Genomic DNA, 27,088 nt, shown 5'->3' on the forward strand with positions numbered 1-27,088 from the left:
AAATTTAAGGTAGGGCACCAGGTCATGACAATTGCTTCAATATATGCCCCAAATGCAGGCCAAGATAGTTTTCACATATCCACACTGGCCATATTGGAGGCATTTGCATCAGGTGAAATGATTTATGGAAGACCTGAACATCGCATGGGACCCCGAAAAGGACCACAGCGCACAAACCTATCATGGCCACGTTTCACCGTCCTGAGCATTAAAACGTAGAATAGATCAACTGGCATTAAGGGATGCCTGATGGACGCTATATGGCGACTCCGACGCCTACACGTATTATTCACACGTTTACTGCACCTTTTCAAGAATCTAAGGCATCCTCCACAATACTGCGCAAGATTCGTCCAGTAGATGTGGGAACCATCCTATTGTTAGACTATGCCCCGCTGTTAACCACTATACTCCACCAACCAAGGCCTAACAATCTATGGTCCTTTCTGCCAGAGATACTAAAAGATGAGGTCTTAATGTGCGAGATAAGGGACAAAATGAGAGCGTACTTCACCAACAAAAACACATAGGATGTGGCGGTGGTGACGTTGTGGGATGCATTCCAGGTGGTCACAAAGGGGCACCTTATAGCAGCAACGGCCATGAGGGCTAAACAACTCAGATGAATGCAGGAGGAGTTGCAAGCTAAGTTAAGAGATTATGGTGCGCATGGTACAGGTTCCGAGCAGAGCAACTAAAAGGGAACATAGAAACGTGAGGCCAATTGGACATCCTATATACAAGGCGAGCTGAAAAAGCCCTCCTTTACGTTAAACAAAAATATTATGCAAAGGCAAATAAGGCTGACAGTTTGCTGGCGCGATAGCTTAAGAGGGCAAATCTGGCAATTATTCTAAAATCAGCAGGGAGGCGCATTTATGTCCACACCATATTAAAACAGTTTGCAGAGTTTTTACTTTAATCTATACTCGTTGGATTCCCTGAGCAAGGAGAAACACAACGCCTACCTACAGTCACTTGCTCTCCATAAACTCTCCCTCTACACTAGAGAACTCTTAGAGGTGGACATCACTGAGGAAGGAATATCCCAAGCCTCCGTAAAGAACTTCTATCTCCAGCTCTTCGCGCCTCCACCTCACTTAGGGTCAGTTGCTTCTCCAAGCAACAAATTGTGGGTAGATATCTTTTCACGGCTGGGGCCTCCCTCTAGAACAGCCTCCCTGTCACTCTGAAACTTGGAGAACCATCTCTGGTTCTGAAAGCACCGCAAGACCTTCCTCTTTTCTTCTGCCTTCGCTTTTCCTCTCCCCTGCTGAACTGTCCACTTTGGCTCTGTGCACCTGGCTACCCTCTCATTTCGGGCCCAGGTCCCTGTCCATCCAAATTCACAGCCACACTGCCTCATGGTAACCCTTGCACTTGGGTCTGTATCTGTAAATCCACAGTCCCCTTACTTGCACTTAACAGACACCCCTTCTCCGCACCTCAAACCTCACACTTGCCACCCTGCTGGCTGGACTACCATTTGCTGTTGTTTTATCTCCTGCTCAGCACTTTCCACTCTCCCCTGCACTTGCGCGTTCTCAATGTCACTTGGCCTAGTAAAATCGCCTCGTCGTGCTCTGAAACATGTGTGTATGAGCGTGATTCAAATAAAATATATCATATCATTAAAACCCTACCCCTAAACAAAGCACCAGGCCCAGGTGGATACTCTGCAATCTTCTACAAAACAGGCGCAATGTCCTGTTTGCTGTAAGGGTCATTAGCTAGGATGGTGAAAGTGATGATGTGGTGATCAGACCACACGCAAGGAAGGTTCGACTTTATCTTGATGATACAGTTTAGATCGGCTAGCCAATCTAGTGTTCGTCCCTTATTATGGGTAGGTTTGCAAATACGATCAGAGAGGCCGAGGTTGGTGAGAGTACTGGCGATGTCCAATGCATCATGGTCGTTGGGGTCAAGGAGGCCAAGGTTGAGGTCGCCTAGTAGGATGATTTGGGAATTAGGCTTAGTTTTGTCTACTAAAATGGAGGTAATGTCGGCGAAAGTGGTAATGGGACCTGGGGGCCTGTAGATGAAGTGCAATGTAGCAGTGCTGTTATGAGAGGTGGCGATTTTAACCGATAGTAATTCAGCTGAGGGGATCTGTAAATTAGGGATGCCTCTCAAGTTGATAATGTCTTTATGAATGAAGGCAACTATGCCCCGTTTAGAAAGGTTTGAATTCCGGTTGCATCTGATGATGGGAGTATCCACTGGGGATAGCTAGTGAGAGTAATGGGCCTGGGGCTGCATATAGCCAAGTCTCTGTAATGGCAAGGAAATCTAGGTTTTGTGTGGTGATGAGATCTGCAATGTCGAGAGAGTGTGCTGGGAGAGATCTGGCGTTGATGAGGGCTCCATTGATCATAGTTTCTTTAGAAGTCTGTTTGCAGCCGATGGGTATGGGTGATGCTGGGGGTAGTAATACTTGGAAGTCTGGTGGGAATTGTGAGATTGGTAGGGTGCGTGAAGTTTGTGGCAAAGCAAAAAGACTGCAAATATATAAGTGATGATTAAGCCCCAAAGCTGTCGGAAAGAAACCAAAGCAAATGTTAAATGCTGACACTGGTGCTAGGTGGAAAACCAGTGTGAATCAAGAATGAGTAAGAGCATCACAACGTGCCAAGGGTAATCTGTAGCGTGACCTGTAATGTGTGGGCCGACTACTGCGCCTAGACGGAGTAGCCCAACCTGGGGAAGTAACTCAACCTGGGGAAGAGCCCAAAGACAAGGCTGTGTTATATAAAGCTTGAAGTGAAAGAGAGCATTTGTTTTTGGTACGAGTCAGAGTACCAGTTGGAGCTGTGCAATATTGGGGAAAAACAAGAGACTTCAGCCATTTGGAACAGTGTTGATCTTTGGGAAGGGAACCATGAGATCCTGGAACTGTGTTGCCCTTGGGGAAGGGAACCACAGAGTTTTGTTTTTTTGTGTGTGCAACTATTTGAATTTGGGGAAGGGGAGGCGAACCTGGAAGAAGCTCAGAACTTTCTTTTTGAACACTGTTTCTTTTGGTGCTGTCATCCATACACATTGTATGTCTCTAGTTTAGGGCAAGCCTAGGGTTTGGACACACTTATTGACACAAACTATACTTAATGACTTTAGGTAGTGAAATCCCACCTTGGCATATGGCAAATTAGGCCCTAATCCATCCTGACATTTAAAATAAAGTCCTTTTTGTTAAAAAGTGGATCTGTTTGTGTTTTGCTTCATGATACCTTCACGGCACCCAGATTACTAATTCCATATCATCACTATATACCGCAAACTATGTTCCCCTCTTGGAGAAAGTCATACAATTGTTGAGCAAATGGCGCCCAATTACAATCTTGTCGTTGGGTAAGATTAATGCAATAAAAATGTTGATACTCCCAAAAGTATTACATTTCATCCAGGCCCTGCCTGTCAATCTCCCGCAATCATTTTTCAAGACACTTGATGAATTAAAATCAGCATTCATATGTAACAAGAAGAAACCATGGATCTTCCAAAAGGTATTGATGGCCTCTCCTGAAAGAGGGTGAATGGCCCTCCAAAATGTATTTACTTATTATGCAGTGGCCCAACTCGGTCTGTATCCCCAGTTTGCACTCCTAGTTTGCAGCATGTGCTGGCAGTCTAAGCTATCCCATTCTAATCATAAAATGTTTTAGTTTGGTAGGGAATAGTATGTTAAAATTATTAATGATAAGGTGTTAGTCCCTATGCTATGCTTGCACTGCTATACTATGGTATAATAAAACCCCAAGAGACCCCTACTTTAGTACACACCAGTGCTGAAGTATATGCTAAGCCATACACCCCCACTTCCTGCAATACCATCATTTATTTATTTTACATTTGTTAAGCGCGCAAAACCCGAAGGCATCTAGGCACGGTTACATCCAGTTACTTTCACTTAAGGGAGAGAAAAGGGCGGGGCAAACAGAAAAGAAAATTTTTTTAGCGTCTGAGAGTCATTGCTTTTAGGCAAAGGGCCAGGTTTTGAGTGTTTTTCTGAAAGACCAGTAGGATTGTTCTTCTCTCAGGTGTGGTGGGACTGAGTTCCATTGTATGGCAACTACAGCAGGGAAGCTGGCTCCTCCACTTTTGGCACGCTTGGATGTGGGCACGACTAGCCTGTGGCCATACGCTCTTCTGGTAGGTCTGGAGGATTGTACTTTAGTGAAGGTTAGAGAAAGATAAGGCTGTGCTGAGTTAGTTGGGCATTGCGACGTGATCGAGGGAGTTTTGAAAATGATCCTTTCCTTGATAGGAAGCCAGTGGGTATTTTGTCTTGACTCTGAGATATGCTCTTGTTTTGGTATATTGAGGACTTCTCTGATAGCATTGTTTTGGATTACTTGTAGCTTGTGGATGTTGTGTGCGGAGGTGCCAGCGAAGAGAGCATTGCTGCAATCCAATCGGGCTCCTATGATAGCTATTGCAATGATGAGGCAGTTGTCCTGGGCAAGGAATGGTCTGGCTGTGTTGTTGAGATTCATTGTGTAGGCTGCTGAGGTCGCGATGGCGTTGACTTGACGTGTGAGAGAGCGTAGAGTCGAGGTAGACAACTAGAGTTTTTACTGACGTGGACACTGCTATCGTAAGGTTGTCAATTTTGAAACTGGCGTATTGTAAATCAAGATTTTTTAGGGTAGATGGAGGCCCTACCATCAGGAGTTCCGTGTTTTCGTCTAAGCAGAGTCTGTTGTCTACCATCCAGGCCTTGATGATTCAGTAGATAGAGTTGAGGCCCGAGTGTCCTCAAGGTAGTACCCAGTGAGGGGGAGCAGGATGTGCGTGTCATCAGCATAGTTGGTATAGGTGATGCTGATGGAGTCTACGTCGTCAAAAAGGGGTTTTGTAAATATGTTATACAGTGTTGGAGAGACACAGGAACCTTGGGTAACACCACAGGAGATCGGAGAGGCACATGCTATTTCAGAGACCCCCGTATTGCCGTAACGGCAAGGAAGGAAGCTATCCAAGACGTGGCTTCCTTTGAGAAGTTGGCCAGTAAGGTGAGGTGCTGGCAGAGAACGTTATGGTTCAGTAGATCGGACAGGACAGACAGATCTAGCAGTAACAGGAGGGCTGGTTTGCCTTTGTCTCTGATGGAGTCAAGTTGATTTTTAAGGTCGAGCAGGGCATATTCGGTTCCATGACCCAGTCTCATCCTTTATACATTGCACACACCTTCTATAGAAGTCTGAGTTGCCAATAAAATTCTTGCTCTGATTAAAATGTCGCACCAATTGTTGCTCCTACAGTATTAAGCTATTTCAATTCAATAGTGGGACTTTCATCTTCACTATGATAATTGAATTATTTTTCGGTAGATGGATTGAAAGCCTGCCCTGCATAAAAAGAGCGTGAATCCATGTTTTGTGGGATTAACTATTGAATTGAATGTCGCATAACAGAAATAATTTGTATGCTATGAATGTTTTATTGCAATGGCTTTGGGTTTAATTCTTTCTCCCATGTTTTATCTTCCTTCTTTTCTAATTTACATTTACAGAAACTTGAAAGTTTGCAAGCTGAATCTGTGCCTATGAGGGAGAAGCTAGAGTCCTTCCTCGACTTGTCTCCGGTAAGTAATTATGTTTACTCTACCCATCGTGCAGGAGCATAGACACCTAGTGAAATGCTTGTACCCGATTTCCACAAGTCAACAAAATTAAGCGCCAAACAAAATGTGTGGGTATTCAAATTTTTTTAACAAATTCTAACCTTACAGCCTCGGTGGTTGCCAGTGAGTTGAGGTGTCCAGTGGCACAGGGGAGGTAACGAGTGGTCGCAAGAGGGCCACCAATTAAGTGAGTCCCACAGCTGCGACTCCATTCTGAAGAACCACTAAAAGTGCTGGTAAAGTATTTTTTTCCAAAATCCCCTCATCCCCATGTGAACAACCCTGGGACATGTGCTGTGCTGCTTGCAGACTTTCAGATCTGACAAAACAGGTCCGGGAGCAGACCGTGAAACCCACCCACCATTTTGCATAAGGATGACTCCAGATGTACTGCGATAGTAGGAACGGAGATGATCTTGGGACTTCCCCTAACCCTTCTACTGTTACATAGTGCCCTGAACACCATTGCATGTGGTGCCGAGCAAGATTCCTATTTCAACTTCTCTCGCACCCTCACATCGGCACTGTAGAACGATACATTGCTAGCAAGACACGCCCTTTTGGGACAAGGAATGCTTCATTAGCATCTGTGGACTGCCGCAGCAGCCCCTCACCCAATTCTGCTTACCAGGTATAGAAGAGCTTGAAGGCATTGCATGGAGTTCCTGTGCACATAGAGCCACTGAACAGCATAGGTCTCTGCGCATCTACAATCCATCCACTATTTTAAATAAAAAAGGCCCTTCACTCTGTGCAGGACAGATCTCTGAGAAAACAGATGGTGCTCTGCTGGGATCTTGAAGTGCTCTCCTTCCTTCTCGCATGCTGGCTCCCTGAATCTCATCTCGTCCTTAAGGGGGGGTGGGGAGTAAGGCACCACTATAACCACATCAGTGATTCCAGCTGCCCTCTACAAGTTCACACTGGTGCCTTCTGAAGTGTAGGGCACATGCTGCGGCTTTTCCTCTTCACTGGTCTACCACAGGATCAGCCCAAGGCTGGTAGTGCCGAATGCACTCCTGACTCTCCTAAAGTAAGTGAATAGACCTGGTTTATATATCTGACAACTTCTCTTCTGGGATGACTGATTGAGCCATGTTTCTCACAGCTGAACTGTCTAGATGTTGCATGTATGCCCCACTGCTGCCTGCAGTACTCTGGCCCATTTTATTAAAAAAACGGATGTAGTGTTTTGCGAAGGCATCATGAAGCAAGACCCAGACAACAAGTTCAAAGTTCAAAACAAAATGCTTTATTAAATTAAATGTCAGGATGGTAGAAGGCCTATCTTGCCCTATGCTACGGTGGGATTTCCCTACCTGAACGAAACTAAGGAAAGTCTGAGTGAAAGAGTGCAACTTAAGTCTGTCTGTGTCCAAAACCTATCCTTGCCCTCACAACTAAAGCTAAACAATGTGTAGGGATGTCAATAATAAAAAACAGTGATCAAACACATTTCTGAGCTTCATCCAGCTCTTTGCTTCCTTTTCAGCTCCCCTTCCCCAACAAGAAAGTTCCACAAAAGTCTCAAGATTACCTTTCTCAAGTTCAAAGCAATACAGTTCCACATAATCCTCGGGGTTCCCTTCCCCAAGTTCAAGAAAATATGGTTCAAAAGAAAAGGGTTCTTGAGGCTGCGTTCTCAAGACCGTCTTTGCTGTTCATCAAGTCTCAAGGTTCCCTTTCCCAAGACTTCAACGTAGCAACTGATACTGGTCTCAGTCTTTCAGATCTCAAGGCCAACTTGACCCTCCCTCTGCTTTGCATCTCCAACTCACTTACAGTGCTCCTTCTTGGTTTATTTCACACTGTGTTTGGCTTTCACAATTCAGGGCTCCCTGGTCTATGTGCAGTTGTCAGACTGCACGGTTCACCCATCAAAGGTCACGCAACCAGGAACCCTAGGCTCTTCAGCCCACACAGGTTCCTCAGCATTTGCCCCTGTGCACAGTTTCACCTTCACTTAGCTTCCTCTTCATCAGCCTCTTGGCTTAATCATCAGCTTCACACTCTTCTGGCTTCCCTTAGTTATCCTCTTGGCTTTTGCCATTATGTGTCGCACATCTTTTGGCAGTCTTTGGCTTTGCCACACAGTATCCATTCATAAAATTCCCTTTGAGGTGGATGTATATATTCCCTGCCTTTCTGTCACACTCTTGCAGTCTTTTCAGTAGGTTGCTTTCAAATGGGCACTTTCCTCTTTGGCTTCATCAGTTATTAGGGTTGCCCATAAAGTTTGATTCAATTCGATATTCAATATGTGTAATTTCGCTTTGTTTCAAGTTCTTCAGTTTGGCATTCAATGTGCATGATTTAACTTTGCTTCGAATTTTCCTTCGATCCGGGATTCAATATGTGCAATTTAACTTTACTACCAGCTTTCATTCAATTCAGAATTCAATATGTGTCCTATGGCATTTCGATATTTATGCGTCGCCCCAGGGTCGGCCCCAGCTTTGAGTGACCTTTCCTTCCACGCACCGGTCCTTTGCGTTCCTCCTCTGCCAGCTACGCGGCTTCTGTTCTGCATCACAGGTGAGCGGCCAGTCTCCGCAAGCTCCGCTCACCCTCTGGGTGCTGCCTTGAACACGCTGGCGGCTCTGCCTTCACCAACGGACGCGGATAGCGTCCTCTCTTCGATTTCCCTTGCTCGCAGCTGCTCTCACTGTACAACAGAGGCTCCCACACATGTGGCCACCCAACAGCCTGACTCGCCTTGGGCTTCACAATTCTTCTGGGACATCAGCCAGCATCCTAGCCTCCTCTCAGGTTGCACCACAGTTGCCTCCTCGTGATACGGGTTCCCTGCTGGTCTCTTCCCACACAGGCAACCTTGTTGCTCCATTTTCTGCTCCTTTGGTCTCTCTTTATACACCTGCAACCTGACCATAATTAAAGGTACATGCCTGGCCTTCACAGTCCTCTGCAGGCATGGTCTTTGTCCCGGTTCTAGCATGGTGAAATGAGGTTTTAGTGTTCATTACTATGTCACCTTTTCCTCATCTCAGTACTGTCCGAGGTAACATGGGGAAATGAGGGGAGAGATTTTACTGTAACCCATAAAGTCCGGGGAGGGTTAGGTTGGTCTTTGATAGGGAAAGGGGGTATACCATGTCTCTCCTGTGGGCACCCCACTCCCAATCCCCAAGGACCCTCCACCCAGGTGATCCTCCCTCGCTTCGCCACCCCCATGGTCAGAATCCAAAAGCAATGGCCTTTCCCTGGCCACCTGAGAAGAGGATCCAGGGTGAGTGGAGTGAGGATACCCTCCCTCAGGTTTTTCAGTGTCCTAACCTAGAGGAAGTAGAGTGCTATACAATGTTACAGATGAGTGTTTGAAAACAAGACACGAAACATGCAATCAAACCAAATTGTGCAAAATGTAAACCGTGATAATAATCACCGGGCCTCCCTGGAGAGGCACTGTCCCTGGAGAGGCAAGCCCACTACTGCCCGACTCGAAGCCCCTCGTAGCTCATCCAGAGCAGGAGCAGCTAATCACAATTCCCCTGCAAAGCGGAGCCCACTTGGAGGTATACCGACCATTTGAACAAATTGAAATCAGCATTTCCATTGCGGCTATTATTAGAGCTTTATGCGCGGTAGCCCCTGACAATTGCATGAATAGATGCGCGCTTGCACTACTTATGCATACATGTTGCATACAAGCCGTGTTGCCCACATTTGAGCCCAACGTTCTATGCTACACCATTATAACACACGAGGTGTGTATCTTTCAAAGATGGCCGCCCGTGTTTTTGCCCAGATCTACCATGCTCAGCCTCCACAGCAGAGAAGAGCCTCTTGCTGATTGGCCCTTGCCCTGCCTACTCAGCCTATAGGAAGCCGGCCCTTCCTGGAAAAGCCCTGAGGGTAAGGCCAGCAACTGTCCTGAGACTGTCCCGAGCTGACGAGAGCCCAGGGCAAGAACCCCTGCTCGTGTACATTGAGAAAGCTGATGCCCGTTGGGTACACTAATAGAGGTAACTCCTGCTATATGCCATAGCCTTCAACTGTCCACCCCTCTAACATTTACAAACTCTCTAAGCAGGCCTGCCTCTTGGAACATGTAAAACCTTAACACAGAGCCTCCCCACTTAGACATGATCTCCATGCCTATCAAAGTGTTGTGTAATCTACCGTGATTTACTGTTTTTGGTAATCTCGAATCTAGGTGTAGCACTGGCCGCTTTACTTGCAACCTGAACTAACCTACTGTATACTAACCTGCATACGCGTTACCACAGCCATTAGTTTACTTTCATGGGAAGCAAGTCTTTCTCCCTGATTGCTGTATCTCTAGTCACTCACCCTCATCTCTGCTCATCTGTTCCTACACGGTATACCTGCTACTTACCCCACTTTACACTTGTCCACAGCAGTACAGCTGTATTGAATGCCGTTTGAGCACCCGTCTGGCCATAACCTACAGCAGCAAAGTTGCACATTGACTGCATAGGAATCCACACCCAAGCCTATATCATAATAACCTCATGCACATTGCCTGAAAACTGGCCTCACTTTGTCCTTTCAGCAACATTGTATTTAGCTTGTCTGATTACCTCGGCAAATTGCATCCAGACTGTCTCGAAACTTGCTTGATTATTGGTTACTATAGGAAGATCGCATCTAGAATGCCCAAAAACGTGCTACATATTGGACTATTTTTAACAAATTGTATCTAGATTGCCTGATTATTTTAGCAAACTGCACCTAGATTTCCTGAATCTTGCCTACCTGCCTGCTTATTGGCTACAGTAGCAACATTTTATTTAGACTGTCTAAGACCTTACTATACTTCTTTAGTCATAGGCTTGACATTATGCTAGTCTATGTAGGATCTATTGTATAATAGCTATGTCTACATTCCTTGCCACTAGCAACCAGGACTGCCACAGTGGAATCCCCCTATGCGAGTCAGCGCCCATCCTACCAAACATGTCAAATCCAAGTAACAACTCTGACTACGTCGGTTCAAAGTACCGTGTTGTACCAGGAGCTTATGCCTCCCAGCCTAGCTCAACGAATGATAGAAATAACAAATTACGTGCCAGACTCAACAAACTACACGAGCTGCCCAGAAGACTTCTCCCTTTTACTATACGTGAAATGAATTCCCAACACAATACGGTATGCAATGCTCTTAATCCCCCTCCTGTCCCACTAGCCACATCGATTTCCCAAACCTTTAAATTTAAGCCTACTACTAGAAGCTTACCAAAGTCAGCACAAATCAAAGTGAAAACGGAAGCTCTTTCTTACAAAGGAGCGCTCCTTAATGTAAGATCACTAGTTGCCCACGCCCTCGATATAGCTGACCTTATCACCCAAGCCAACTTGGACTTCATTGCTATAACTGAGACTTGATTGCATAGTGCGGCAGGGCCATCACTTATGCTGGCTATCCCCGACGGCTACACTATAACTAGGCAAGACCGAGAGGGCTCCTGTGGAGGTGGCATTGCCATCATATCCAAAACAAATTTATCGCTAAGGCTAGCCCCTACTCAAACCTTGCAATCGTGCGAAGCCTTTACTGCCAAACTCCCTATAAACACCCAATCACTAACCATTCACCTAATTTACAGACCACCGAGCACACTTGGGACCTTTGAGGATGATCTGCATAGCCTATTATCCAATAATGTTAAAACTACTTCACAACTGCTGGTACAAGGGGACTTTAACCTAGGATTTAATGACCACGCAGACGTGCATGCTTCGACCATTGCCAATACTCTCAACTCACTAGGACTATCCCAAAAAGTCAACACTCCTACCCATTTGAAGGGCAGAACACTAGACTGGGTCGCTGACTCCAACTGTACAGTTGCCATCTCTTCCATCTCGCCATTACCCTGGACTGGCCACTCACTGGTGTCCTTTAATCTCCTAACCACCCGACCATCCACTATAGCCTTACCCACGGAACTATCCTGCCCCACTAGAAACAAAAAGAACATGACAGTGAATAACATTATTCCTGCCATCATCCCAACTCTAAACGCATTGGCGGACAATTTAGACTGGTGTACTAGTTCATGAATATAATGAAATCATGCTTGACACTATGGACAAAATTGCCCCACTTAAACTGCGAACAAGCAAACCAAAGGCCCATTTAAATAAATGGTTCACGCCTGAAGTTAAGGCCCTAAGCCTTACAAAGAGAAAAAGTGAATCGACCTGGAAACTATGCCCAACTGATGAGAATAAGGCAAACCTAACCTCTATCTCCCGCCACTATAAACATGAAGTCTGCCTGGCTAAGCTTAATTCCTACAATGATTGCATTGCTAACTCTAACTCGAGCATGAAAGAACTTTTTTCCATACTGAAAGAACTTGTCACCTATTGCCACACCAGACATTTGTACCAATGATCAGACTTGGTGTGCAGACATCCAACATGCACTAGCAAATAAAATAAACTCTCCAAAATAAAATTCAACTAAAAAAAGACACACTAAACCTTCTTAATCAGCCTCAGTTACCGCCTAATGCTATCCTTAACGACCAAACCAACAAATTCTCCTTCACTAAAACCACCACAATAGAGGTAGAGAAAATCATCCTCTCCCTTAAACCTTCTAATTGTAAGGGTGATATCTGCCCAGCACAGATAATAAAAGACGCTGCCAGAGATGTATCACCTTTCATTTCCAAACACATTAATGCCTCCTTCTCTACAGGTAATATCCCTGCCAATTTAAAACCATCCTGGGTGCTCACGCTTCTCAAGAAGCAGACATTAGACCCTCTGATCCCTACCAACTACCGCCCAATTACTACAGTACCTTTTCTATTGAAGATATTGGACAAAGTGGCCTACACACAAATTCAAAAACACCTTGAACTACATAAGCTACTGGGAGCCAGACAATCCGGCTTCAGTCCTTTACACGGGACCGAAACAGCCCTCATTGACTTAAAGACCCAAATAGATGAACTGAGAGATCAAGGAAAGACAGCACTTCTCCTATTACTCGATCTCTCAGCTGCATTCGATCTTGTGGACCACAAGGTCCTCTGTAGACATTTCGACTCTGCTACTCACTTCTCCACCCAGGCTATCAGATGGATAGAATCCTTTCTGAGCGGGAGAACTATGCAAGTCTTTTCCTCCTTGGCCGCAGCAGACCCCACACCAATCACATGTGGAGTCCCCCAGGGCTCTTGTGTCTCCCCAACCCTATACACAATATATTCACCAAACCTCTTTTCGATGATTTGGACCATCTAGTAATCACCTACAAAAACTATGGAGAAGATGCACAGATTCTCCTCCCGCTTTCTGGGGATCATGGTAAGGACAGGGAGTTTGTGAATAGTGTATCATCATTCAGGCATGGATGGCATCTCATGGTCTATACCTGAATGATAAGACTGAGCTGATCATCCTGGTCGCACAGGCCAATATCATTAAATTAAGCCCTGAAGATTCACCGTTCAGTATAGACAGCAATGTCATCAAGGTCTATATGGAAGTAAAAACGCTTGGTTTTTACCTTGATTCTCCCATGTCATTCACTAAACAGGTCAACTCCTTAGCATCAACCACAGCCTATACCTGTAAATTAATAAGAGCAGGTAAACCCTTCCAATCCAATGATAGTTGCATGATCCTAGCGAGAGCCTTAATACTCTCCCGACTCGACTACTGTAATGCCCTTTACAGTGGTGCCAACAAAGCCATTACCCAAAGGCTTCAAATTCTACAAAACAATGCCCTTAGAGCTGCACTTGACATAAATAAAAGGGAGCATATCTCCTCTATTAGACGCCAACATAAATGGCTTTCTACTGATGACAATATCCATCTAAAAATGATCTCCCTGACTCACAAAGCTCTCAATAATGCGGCTCCTAGCTACTTGACGGACACAATAAAGAGAAAAATATCTAGTAGACCGACAAGAACCGTCAACTCCAACTGTCTGGCAGTACCAAGATTTAAACTTGCCAAAATTGGCGGCATCAGTTTCCCTGTGATAGCTGCAAAACTGTGGAATGCTTTGCCACATAATCTGAGAGCAGACCAACCATTCTCACACTTTAGAAGGAACTTTATCAAACACATCAACTCTAATAACTTGTAATCACCCCCGTAGTTCCCTCTGTCTCCTAACCTAACTGGACTATATATGTATTATTAGAAATCGATCAACATTTGTATATAACTCAAACACAAATTGTAATATAACTATACCCATTCTGTATATTAATTGTCCTTAACCATTTTGCCTGTACTGCATTATTATAACTATGTAAACCACACATTACTGCACCACTGTATTTTTTGTAAATTGTGTAACCCTGTAAATTCCATATTCCTGTAACATTGTAAGTTTTGCATATTCTTTTTCTGTTGCGCCCGGTTACCTTTGGGTCTGGCACGCATTATAAATTAATAAACAAACAAACAAAATAAAACCAAACTATAGAGGGAATAAAAAAGTGAGAGAGCAATCTAAAAGCTGAAGATTATACTTAAATACAAAGCCCACTCCTTCATAGCCCTTGCAGATGCATTCAAATGGCTGCGATGAGTTGGCCATCTGCATGTAGGGCTGGTACTCTCCAGAGGTAGTGCTGTCCTATATGCCACTACTAGTCATCCGTACTATACAGGCTTTCTCCTTTGTTTTGTTGCCTGCATTATTCATCCACATTTGTTTGTCATCATCTGCAAGTGTCATGGAAAGGAAGAGTGCTGCCTACAACTGCTGGTGTGCTACAGTGGTGCACACTACAAAAAAAATCAGCTAAGCTGCATCCCTTCACCAAAATGGTAATCACTCACAGTGCAAGCCCCCATGCAGCTTGACAAGCTTCCCAAAGCACTGCCAATCAGACGTGGAGGGTAATGACTTCAAAGCAAGTGTCCTTGTTGTTCCCTAGGTATCTGCGAAGTGAAGGGGATACCCATCCACAAGTTTGAGTGTGCTGCAAATACAAAACTTCATCATCCCAATGGATCAGAAGTGGGTCTTCCTGGCTGCCAATCTGTGGAGTCCCCAATCCAACTAAGAGTCTATATACTGCAGGATGGGTGGGGCACAATGAAGTGGAGATGCAATCGAAGATTCAGCACTGCACCTAGAGACCGCAGTTGCGAATCTCAAGAAGGACCGAACTGTAGCAATAGCTAAGAGAGGCAATGTTCATAATCGCTTGAGGCAAACCATTATCCGTATAAAATGGCATAAAAGGTTCTTCTCCAGCATGGGGTCTGGCATGGATTCACATGCTCATGAATATTCCCCGTTGTCAGGCTGAGAATCCTTGGTAAAAGAAAAACAGTTTCACTTTCACTCTAAAACTGTATTTCTTCTCTAAATCAATAACTGTCCTCTGGTTCATACTGCCCCCATCCAATGACAGTCCTATCCTTAAGCCCCGCCTCTGGCAGCCACCTTCAGATTTTTACTGCACACTTCAGTGTCGGGAGTCCTTGAGTTGCTTACCAAGTTATTTTGCATTTTCTTCCAGCTTTTTCTCTGAAAAGTTCTATTTTTGCACCGGGTCAGGTCCCGGTACACGGCCCTCAGGAGGGAAAAGGAGGGGTGGGGAGCAGGGGGCCGTGAGGAGGCCCCAAAGCAGCCATTCCAGGCTTCCGTTTAACCAATTGACATCTCATCCACGGATGACAAGGACCAAGTGTCCATACAGGCCACAAGGACGACGGCGGAGCTGGGGCTAGCACTCCATTGTTCCCTCCACCGAGGGACATGTCTATGGATATCCTGTCAACTCTTCACACCCTACTGATGAAGATCCAGCAGAGGTTGCCCCCAGCACCGGCGCCTGTTGTACCGCAGGCCCCTGACCAGCCTCCGTGGAAGAAGAGGAAGCGTCATCCAACTCTGCTGCATCAACCTCCTCCACCATGCCAGGACCCAACTCAGCCAGCGGACCCGGACACTGGTATGGACACGGCCACGGGAACCGACAAAGATGAGGACTTCGTCCCAGTGGACAATGTATCGCTGCACCTGGGCGCCCCCCATAGAGTCCCTCCACCAGACGAGGTGGGATCATTCCACATGATCTTCAGGGCATCCGAGCTGTTCCAGCTGGTGCCTGAGGAAACAAAGGAGGGGTTCCTATATCAGCAACGAGAGTTCAAGAGGAAGACTATCATGGCGGTACCCTTTCTGGGCGACATTTGGGAGGATGGCCTAGCCCTCATGAAGAACCCATGCACGGCTCCAACCAAACGAGACTGTTTGGAAAAGAAATACAGGGTGCCGGATTCCACACCCAAGTGCTTGAGGTCACAACCATCGCCGGACTCGGTACTGTCAGCTTGCCGCAAGGAATCGTTTGGCTAACCCAGCTTCTGCATCATCAGTCCCCCGAACAACGAGGGGAAGAGGATGGATGCCATGGGGAATAGTGATCTACACAGCAGCATCCATGAGCAAAGCGGCTAATGCTCTGGCTATCTTGTCCCGATACAACCAAGAGCTTTGGTACAAGCTGGGCCCTATCCTAGAATTTCTCAGTGACGACAAGAAAATAGAGGCTCTCGCCCTCTTTCAGGAAGGGTAGATGACGTCAGACCATGCCATTACGGTGGCTGAGGTCATCGCTGACGCAGGCTTCCGGCAGATAGGAAACAGAGTTTGCCTTTGTTGGCAGGGGTGGCTGAAGGCCACACATTTTCGCCAGGACATTCATGCAAAGGTGCTGGCCATGCCTTTTGATGGTGAAAATCTGTTCGGGTAGGTCTTCGATGAATCCCTTCAAGCCATAAAGACGGGCACGTTCCCTCGGCACTCTACAGCAGCACTGCTTGTTGTCTTTTTGCTCCTCCATGGGAAAATCAATCAGATCATCCAAATGATACTTCGCATCTTGCAGGCAACCTCCATGCAGGAAGCCTATAGGGGTCACTCCCAGAACCACGCTAGCGGAGGTAAGCATCACCCACAGGGCCAGGCACCTGCACCCAAGCAAGCTTGAACTAAAACGTCGGGCCCCCACTCGTGCACCCTGAGGCCGGCTGACTAAGTTCATCAGCAAGTGGAAGATCACCACCAATAGATGGGTGCTGGACGCTCTCGCCCAGAGGCACACCTTGGAGTTCCAACGTGGTTGCCCTTGTATTCTGCCGGTTCCTGGAGAAAGTGCGAGCCATGTTATGGAAAGGGGCAATAGAGCTAGTTCCCCAACGACTCCGGGGCTCCGGTATCTATTCCAGATACTTTTTGGTCAGAAAGAAGACTTGCGGGGGGAGGTAGGGGTCGGAGACCCATCCTGGACCTGCGCCGTCTAAACAAGTACTTAAAATCCCAAAAATTCAGTATGGTCATGTCGCAGCACGTGCTCGGCCAACTGGATGAAGGGGATTTCTTGACGACGTTAAATCTAGAGGATGCGTACTCCACGTCCCCATCCACAGGAAACACTGAATGGTCCTATGGTTCGTGGTACAAGGCCAACACTACCAGTTCAAGGCTCTAGCATTCGGCTTAGTTGGCTCCAAGAGTGTTCACAATATGCCTGGCCCCGGTGGCGGCCCACCTGCATCTGCAGGGCATACACATATACCCGTACCTGGGTGAATGAAGGATTCATGGATGATGATAGATGATTGGCTGATACGCACCCTCTCCCAGTAGCTGGCCACTGAGCACGCAAAGGAGACCGTCCGGCTACTGGCAGAGCTGGGGTTCCCCGTAAACTATCTGAAGACCTGCTTAACGCCATCTCAGAACGCGATGATCCTCAGCGCCAGACTCAACACAGTGGCCTGCCGTCACGTTTGGAGGAGAGGCTAGCAGCCATTCAAGGGAAGCTGCAGCGACCGTCGTCGGCGTAAATGGCTACGGTTTGGGACATCAAGTCATTGCTGGGCATGATGTCATCCTGCTTCTACCTAGTCTGTCTCTGCAGGTTGCAGATGAGACCCCTACAAGAATTCTTGAATGTACGTTGGATACAAGTGTCTGTGAGTTTTGCAGACAAGATCCCCCTCAACAAGGAGTGCCGGCGGGCGATAGTGGTGGGGGACGCACTCCCACATCGCCCAGGGGATGGGATTTCAAACCCCGCCATACCAGGAGAAGGTCACCCACGGACACCTCGCTAGAAGGTTGGGGGGGGGGGGAGCTCACACCGTACGTCTATACACCAGAGGTCTGTGGCTTCCGGAAGAGAAGGATCGGCACATCAACATCCTGGAGCTACAGGCAGTGTTCTGGGCCCTCAGGTCTTTCCTTCTGTCTCTGAAGGGCAAGGTCGTGAGGATCTTCTTGGACAACACCCACCATGTTCTACATCATGAAGCAAGGGGGCACTCGATCCCCAGCGCTCTCCAAGTAAGCTCGGGATTGTGGCACTGGGCCATCGGACAGGGGATGTTCCACGTCCCTCTGCACCTGCCAGGCGTCAACTACACCATCGCAGACTCCCTCTGCAGGGAACTCCGCTCCTCCCACGAGTGGGAACTTTCTTCAGGATCAGGTGGACCGTCTGTTTGTCAAATGGGGCAGACCCCCGATCAATCTTTTTGCCACAGTGACAAACTCCAAATGCCAGAAGTTTGCCAGCACAATCCACCAACAGAGGGACGCGCTCTCCTTCCAGTGCGAGGGTCTGTTTCTGTACGCCTTTCCCTCGTTTCCTCTCCTGCTATGTGTGTTGCAACACACCCAGACAGTGTCGGTGCAGGATGATATTCATCACCATGGCATGGCCAAGGACGGATTTGGTATCCATCACCTCTAGTCAAGTTGCTGGTACTTCCGGATCTGCTCACCAGAGAGGGAGGCGCAATCCTTCATCACGATCCAGGATCCCTGAGCCTGAAGGCATGGCTGCTGCAGCCTTGGAGTTTGGGGGTTATGAGTTGCCAGCGGATTGCAGGGAACATCCTCGCCAAAGCCAGCGTGTTGTCAACAATAAAGTTCTAATTCCACAAGTGGAAGCGTTTTTCTACATGGTGCCGGACGCAGACGATTACCCCTCTTAGGATCACGGCCCTGCCGATTCTTCCGTACTTGCTTTCCTTGGCGAAGGCTGGTCTGGCTCACGGGTCCGTCAAGGTACACCTGGCAGTCATCTCGCGCTAAACCAGATCACCAGGTAGATACCCGGTTGTAGTCCCACAGACTCGTAAAGGAGTTTCTCAAGGGGCTTGTTCGATCCTTCCCGCCGGTGAAGGCACCTGCCCCGGGATAGAAACGCAATGTAGTACTGACAAGACCTATGCGGGGCACCCTTCAAACCTATGCATCAAGCCCCAAGTTTCTTTTGTGGAAGAGGGCATTCCTCATGGCCACCACCTCAGCCAGACGAGGAGGTGAGATCCAGGTGCTTTCCTGCAAGCAGCCGTATCTGACTTTCAAGGAACCGATGTTGGTGCTGCGTCCGCACCCCTCTTTCATGCTGAAGGTTCAGTCAGAATTCCACTTCAAAGAGCCTTTGGTGTTGCATGTAATCTTCCCGAAGCCTTTGATACCGGCAGAGAGAACCTTGCATTCGCTGGATGTTTCGTGTGCCTTGAAGTTATGTGGCACGCACAAGGAGTTTTCGGAAGACTTCTCAGTTGTTTCTGAATTTCGTACCTGTGAATAATGGGAAGGCCTTGTCCAAGGCTTCCAACTCAAGATGTCTCTCCGGCTGCATCAGGTACTGTCATCGGCTGGCCTCTGTCGGGCGGGCCGAGAGCCCACTCCACCAGAACAATCGCTGCGACAACGGCGTTCCTTTCTGGTGTACCCCTGCTCGATATCTACAGGGCCGCGACGTGGAGGTCCACGAATACCTTCACAAAGTTCTACTGTGTTGACCAGGATTCCAGGGAGGAGTCTAGAGTTGGCCAGGCAGTGCTACACAAACTGTTTGCTTGAAGTGAGTCTGTTTCAGGCGCAAGTGTTGATTGCTTCTATTGAGCCTTGTCACCTCCCGTGGTTGTGTAATGTGTACTGCTGTGTATTCGTTATTCATGTGAATCCATGATAGACCCCATGCTGGAGAAGGTTTAAGTTACTAACCAGTAACTATTGTTCTCCAGTATGGGTCTGGCATGGATTCACATGCAAACCTTGCCTCCGGCACCTTTGTGGCTCTTCTTGGTCATAATGCCACTTTACATGCTTACCAAATCTGAAGATGGCTGCCAGAGGCAGGGCTTAGGGAGAGGACTGTCATTGGATGGGGGGGCAGTATGACCTAGAGGACAGTGATTGGTTTAGAGGAGAAATACAGTTTTAGGGTGAAAGAGAAACTGGTTTTTCTTTTACCGAGGATACCCAGCCTGGCAACGGGGAATATTCATGAGCATGTGAATCCATGCCAGACCCATGCTGGAGAAGAATAGTTACAAGTAAGTAACCTAAACCTTCCCAAGCTCTTCAGATGACCCATCTTCTCCCAACATTTTAAAATTCAATGGATGCCCAGATCGCTTGGCCCCTTCCACTATTGAGCCATCCTCCTCACCCAATAATATTTTGCCTAGTCAACTACTGTGACAAAGATCTGATGTTGCATGCATCGCAGGACAAGGAAAACCTGATATTAAGTTCTGAGGCAGGGGTCCTAAATATGCACTGCTTTTCCAACTAGGCTAAAGATATATGTGAAGGCATAGTCTGCTTCATCACATCTCCAGCAGATGCAGTGGATACACGAACAGGAATTTTACTAGTGTGAGCCCTGTTCAACTCAAGATCTATGGAGATACTGCCTTTACTGTTTCTGGTTCTTCACCCATGTAAGACTTGCTACCTACTGAAGTCTGTGGGCACACCTACATTTACCTGACACCAATATTACTGTTGTATAGTATCTAATTCACTGTAATGAGCTTGGTGGTACCTTGCTGCCCCCATGCGCGTCACGCTGTTTGTCCTAAATTGTTCTGCAGCAATATGTTTTAGTTTTGATAATTCTTTGCTTAGTGGTAGCTGGATTGGATTATATTACGTTTTTATTTTTTTTTTATTTTTTTTATTTGGTTAGTTCAATTCATTGAACCTTTCAAATATTACAAAATAAAATCAATCAACACATTTTACATGTTCTGAACCAACTTAAAAACGATATATCTATACAGTATAGAGAATTAAATAATTATGTACTCTTAAATTCATTTTAGCATTTCCTTAAAAAAGAACAATTATCAAATATGTACTTGCCATACCATATATACAATAACATTTTTCCATTCAATATAGGTCTCTATATTTCTTCATAGACTTACTTCAATAGACTTACTCATCTTCATATTTGAACAATTCATTCAGAAATTGAACAGTAGCAATTTGTACCGATAGGTTAGTGGTCGAGAATAACCATTTCCAAGCATCAGACTGATTCATAGGGAGTAATGCAGAGGTGACTTTGGAGAAATATTTCTTTTGCAAGTCACCAAGATTTGGACATTCTATTATACAGTGCTTCAAGGTTTCTTTTTGGGATTGCACTCTATACACATCTGCAGTAATTTTCATTCTCTGGTATTAGTTTTCTTCTAGCCAAGACTGACCTAGTATGCCATAGGTTACATCTAAAGCGCAGATTTTGGTTGCGCATATGCGGTGTAGGATATTTCTGTAAATAACCAGCCATGGTTCCCAATTTTTTGTGACCAAATGTAGTTATATCAAAGTCTTTCATTCGGGAGCATTCCTCAATAGTGACAATCCAGTCCATTTGGAATAGCTTCAGTTTCACTCTGCCAGGATTATGAAGCAATATATCTAGAGAGATATTGGAATCTGCGAGAATATTTAAAATATTCTGCGTCCATGTCTTCGGAAAAGGAATCGTTTGTAGTTGCCAGATAAGAAGCTAATATTCCAACTACATTAGAAGAACCAATATTTAGCAAGCATTTCCTGAAAAGCGCACATCTTTTCCATTGATCTTGTGAAAACATAGATGTCAAACCCAATTCAAACTGCAGTATTGCTTTCGACATAGACATAGGGAGACTCAGGATTTTTTTCCAGAACTTGGATTCTAGTGCATCCCAAAAATTACGCTGTTTGGGTGATGTAGGTCCGACCCCATACGCAAGAATGGGAATCACTTTCCGTTTGTAAAATAACAGTATATGGGAATAAGAAAACTTTGCATATTTATGTATTAATAACCTCGCCTGGGCGATCAGAGGAAGTAATTTCTGAGTAATACCAGACTCATCATTTTTTCTTAGAGAGTTGGAAATCATAACACCCAGGTATTTATACACGTTAACTTTTTCGAGTTGTTCAATTCCCAAGTACCATTGATAAGAGTTGATCTTCAACTGCGTCTTTGGTTTACACACTAGTACTTGCGTCTTAGCCGTATTAATCACCAAGTTGTTTTTCGATGCATACAAGTTAAATGCGTTTAACATATTTCGTAACCCACTGAGGGTTTTAGATAAGAGAATGAGATCATCTGCATAAAGCAGATAATTGATCAGATGGGTGCCTAATTTGGGAGCATCACAAATTCTATGTAGAAAGGCAAGACTAATGTCTAAGATGAAGAGATTGAACAATGTTGACGCTAAAATGCATCTCTGCATCACAAAAGCGCGCGCGCATAAAGCACGAGATTTCCAACCTAAATGGATTCTGGACAATGTGGGCTGCAATGTGGGCGGGGACAACCACACTTAGTTAGAATTTCAGACCAGAGTCACTGCAATAGTCACGAAAATCCTCCGTAAATCAGCAGGTAAGCACAAGAAGCGTATTCTGTTTTTGATTCTCACGTGATTTAGCCGGAGGCCTCTGATGTAGTTTGCATGATTGTTTTTTGGTGAGGATAGTTTAAGATGACCCTGGCACAAATTGTGGTCTGCATCAATAAGAAATGTCTCTTGGAGCTGTGTGATTCTATTTCAGGTGGCCACAGACAGTCTTGCGTCACATTTTTGCCGAACACAATGATGGGCATGCATAATGGGAATGAAGGCCCAAAACTGAAAAGATCTGGTCCCGCCACAAAGGCACAAGGTTAGGCCTCTAATGTTTCAGGTAATAAACAACCAAAAGACTAAGGGCCTCATCACGAGTTTGGCAGTAACCCTTAAATGCGGCGGGAAAGCTATTACCGCTGCTTTTAATGGTCTGCCAAATCACGAGTTTGGCGGATTTTCCCCCAGCTCTGAGCTGGGGGCAAATCTGCTACAATTCTGCCGATTTTCGACGGTAATAGCGCCACACATTCCCATTGGGCCCAATGGGCAATGGGAAATCCCTGAATGGGCCCAATGGGCAAAGAGGACTAACCGTTCCGCAAAACCCGTGATCTGACGCTAATAGCACCGGGGGTGTTGGCGATAGTGATAGGCCCTAAGACCCTCACGTATGGAAACAAGGCACAATCACCATACACCAAGTGATACGACGGACACGGGGATCGATTTCCAAGTACTAGGGTTTATTGCAGAGCAAATATTCTCAGTCGGCTGACTGGGTCTAACGTCTCGCAACGTGTCACCCAGACCTCATGAGACGCAAGAGGGGAGAACATTCTACAACAGTATCATATATATAAAAAGACAATCGTACAATCTCCTTACGACACATAAAAAACGCCCATAATGTATCTTCTTGAGCTAGGGTTCGGTGATTGACAATTATGACAAATATGACACATTATGACACGTTTTGCTCATTTTATATTACTCGTTTTAGCAACAGTTTGCAATAGGCAGACATAGTTATTTGTTATGAAGAACACAAGGCACTTGTTCAGCGAGGATACTGTGTTCGTAGGAGAGACACATTCCAAAGCATGTTATCGTCTGGTTTCTATTCGTGAACTAGGGGTCAGCCTGATCTAAAGAGGGCCCCGAAGGGGGGCCGCTAGGAAAGTAGAATTCATGCTTTAACGGCCTGTTTCTACAGTTTCAGCGAGACCAATCGGCACCTCGCTTGGTGATTAAATACCTCTCTACTCGCCTTCAAGGACTTGTGATGGAGGAAAACAAAATATTTCTGTACTGTTTGGCATTTCTGTCTGGGCCGGTCTCTCAACATGTAACTTTTGGCCTTGCTCCGTGCATGAGCAGAATGAAATAAAATAAATTTCGCAAAGCGTTTGAACAGAAAGGGAACAAAGGGAACAAATGGCGGATCTAGCACAAAATGGACGCTCTATGGTTATGCTGACGATTCTTTATTGGCGATGTAGGGCATATGATGCGATTGGTTTTCGGCCAACATAATATACCTTCTATGCTTTGGTAGGGCAATTTCTAGACTCACAGTAGGGCTAATAGCCTCGGCGGTAATAGTGCTGGGGTTAGCATCCAACTCGTGATGAGACCCTAAGTCTAAGCAATAAGTTGCTTAGGCCAACTGACACTGGACTAATATACATTTCTTACAACAACAAAACACATCTTATCCTCTCTACAGGAAATGCCACAGCTTGAAGCTGCACTCCACAAATGCTACTCTTCATCTACCCATTAGAGGATAGACTTCCTTTACAAAAAATGTCATTCCTGCAGCCTCACAAGGTGTTTTGTGGAGAGCAAAGGAGCTTGCTACTATGCCTTTCAATTCCTAGGCATTGTGTTTGTGAATTGGATCACTGTCCTGGTCACAATTACGATGGCCCCATTGCTCTTAAGTTCTGGAAGAGCCTGTTGGTTCGAGTACCTAGGGAACACCTAGGATACTCTACTCCCACCATTGTGTGACATAACTTTCCAGATCCACAGCCAGACCGTGTATCTTCTGGGATTACACTTATGTTCTCATTATCAACCAAAATGTTAGTGCCCCATTCTTCCCTAACTAGGTTTACATTATATAAGGCCAAATACAGATCTATACTCTCAATAAAAAATTGCCAGATTATTTTAAAGGGATTCGTTAATAGACATAAATAAATTGATATTCAGAATTGTATGCTGAGACTGTAATTTAGCCTTCAATTGTGACCTGCCCCTCCTCCCCACTCCTGAGGCTGCACTATAATTCTGAACATAGTCGCCTATTAAACAAGTATTTACAATGCTAATAGCATTAGCTAATAGTGTTAGCTAATGTAGAAGCATTGTATTGACATCAAGATTGCAGTTTAAGCAATTGAGCCCCCAATCCCTAGCTTAATCTGATCTGTGAGCTCTGATGTGCTGAGAAGCTGCAAAAGAATGCAAGTGGTGAAAAGGATATGTGGAGACAAAGAGGTGAGGTATGTGTATTCCTACACCAGGTGAGGGCTCATGTGGGCAAAATCTGGAGGCCATGTTGGAAACCGTATGTTAGGGCAAAGGATTTGATTTGAGTGATGTGCATATCTCCTATGCAGGAAGAACCAGGCAGACTAAACTGCTTTTGGGCACAGATCACAATAATATGCAGATTAGAACAAAGAGAAAGTTATTGAAAACGGTCTGTCTTCAGACATCTTCTGAAGGCCAAATAAGATTTCTCTGTTCTAAGTGCGAAGGATTGCGAGTTCCATAGTCGTGGATCCAGGACTGAAAAACTCCTGTCTTCTCTGTGAACAAAATGGGAGACAGAAACTGTGGATCAGGGGGTGGCGCTGTGGAGCAGCCCAAGATGGCTGCCTAGCTCTTCAGCTCCATGCGGCCCAGGCATCGATCCGCTTGGCTGAGCTGCTGCCTACACTGCGGGGCGTGTGTTGTGCAAGTTTGGGCCCGATACGACCTTCAAGGGCCTAGATGTGACATCCCTGGCGACTGCTGGCCGTGTGCGCACCAGGGCCTGGCGCTCGCCTGACTTCTGGCTTCCCTCGCCTGTCACCCTCCCCAGAGGCCGACTCCGTAACAACTGCAGAGGCGGCCCAGGGTCACCTCCCTCAGTGGCATCGACGGGTGTGCTGTGGAGACTCGACATCGTCTGCTGCGGGGGCCCGCGCGGAGCGAGCGGCGGCGCGGCTGGGCCCGGCCCGCCTCACCCTGTACTTGGAGGCCGTGCCCTTTGCTGCGACCAACACCATACTAGCAGCGACAGGCTGGCTGCCGCCCAGTTGGGAGGACTCTGGGGCTCGCACCGTCCGTGCCTCGGTCCAGCTGAGGAGCGGAGGGAGGTGCGCACAGTGTTTCCCCCGTTGTGGCCCGACATGGCGGACCACACGCAAGAAATCTAAGCACGCGAAGTGACAACGTGCCGTAGCCATCACTGCCCCGTCGATTAGTGGTATCCCTCAATCCACAGCTGATACTTCATACTGCAGCCTCGCCGCAACTTACTGCCTCCGCTACGGCCTGCGCACCCTGCTGACGCGGAGACACTGGCAGGAGGCCTCCGGCCCCGCTGAGGCTAATACCCCCCACATCACCATACTCTCCGCCGGTGAGCCCGCACCATACCCTAGCTTCTTTCTGCTGCAATGCCTAGTAGATACAAGGGTGCTGCCCAAGGGGGTACCATGGACAAGTTTACTAAATCGGTTCCGCGGGCTGAGCCAGGCCACACGTCATCTTCACAGGAGGAATCCGACCCGGACCCTCACCATGGGGTTGTAGCCCCAGATCTCACCACGCTGATGGAATCTATGGCCAAAAATGTCACCTCCTTTCATGAAAAACTAGACGACATTAACGCAAATGTTGCCTCACTAAAAACTCTGGTGGACCAGGCGGGTTCTAGGATCACTGAGGCCGAAAATAGAATCTCCGCCAATGAGGACCAAATACACACGCTCCAAGACACTGTGGCCTCTCTGTCACGTGACATGAAGAGTGTTAAGGCGAAATGCGATGACTTGGAGTCTCGCTCCCGCAGAAACAACCTGCACATTATCAGAGTTCCCGAGAATTCCCTCAAGGGGCGGATGGAAGATGCAGTGGAAAAACTACTCAAAGACCTGCTGGATAATCAGGACCTCTCACCATATTTTACAGTGGAGCGAGCTCACCGGGCCTCATCACCACGCCCTAGGCCCATCATTGCTAAGATACTCAATTACCGCGACAGAGACCTCATTCTTCACCTGTCGCACAAGAAGGGAGACCTACGATTTGAGGCCCACACTATTACAATCTTCCCAGACTTCTCAGTGGCGGTACAGCAGGAGGCATCAATTCCTTGGTGTTAAGGAACTACCCAGGAAGCGCAAGATCCCCTATGCCATCCTGTTACCGGCGCGACTCAAAATCACCCACAGTGGCAAACTGTATTTCTTCACTGTCCCAGACGAAGCAGTGAAATTTATCGAGTTGCAAATACCGCTTCACGGCCCAAGAGACGACCGCGCCAACGACAGCTAATCAGGAGCAACGTGGCTCATGGAGACTTGCCATACCCACTGATCCTTGTCTTATGATGTGTCGATGGTAACCTGACTTTGTCTACTCAGCAAATATGGCTCCCTATCACATGCATTTGGGTCGCAGGCTGCCTCCTGGATGGTATACACTGGTCATTCTCCCCTCTTGATGCCAGGAGCTAGCCACGTGTCCTACCCTCTCCTGCGGATTTGCCCAGCTCGAGAGTGCTCTCTAGCTCTAGGGGCCGATTGCAAAATCGGT

General features: G+C 46.6%; 1 protein-coding gene across 5 annotated transcripts in view; it reads left to right on the plus strand.

Annotated features, from left to right (window-relative positions):
- The window catches only part of HAUS1 (HAUS augmin like complex subunit 1), a 590,023-nt gene that overhangs the window by 380,837 nt on the left and 182,098 nt on the right, over positions 1–27,088 (plus strand). For all 5 annotated transcript variants that reach the window (XM_069626901.1, XM_069626902.1, XM_069626903.1 and 2 more), the window contains one exon: positions 5,516–5,587. In XM_069626901.1, the coding sequence (XP_069483002.1) occupies positions 5,516–5,587 (72 nt within the window). The remainder of the gene's footprint in view (positions 1–5,515; positions 5,588–27,088) is intronic.

The sequence above is a fragment of the Ambystoma mexicanum genome, chromosome 6p (assembly GCF_040938575.1).
Source record: "Ambystoma mexicanum isolate Mex_15411 chromosome 6p, UKY_AmexF1_1, whole genome shotgun sequence".
In the NCBI taxonomy this organism is placed as follows: Eukaryota; Metazoa; Chordata; class Amphibia; order Caudata; family Ambystomatidae; genus Ambystoma; species Ambystoma mexicanum.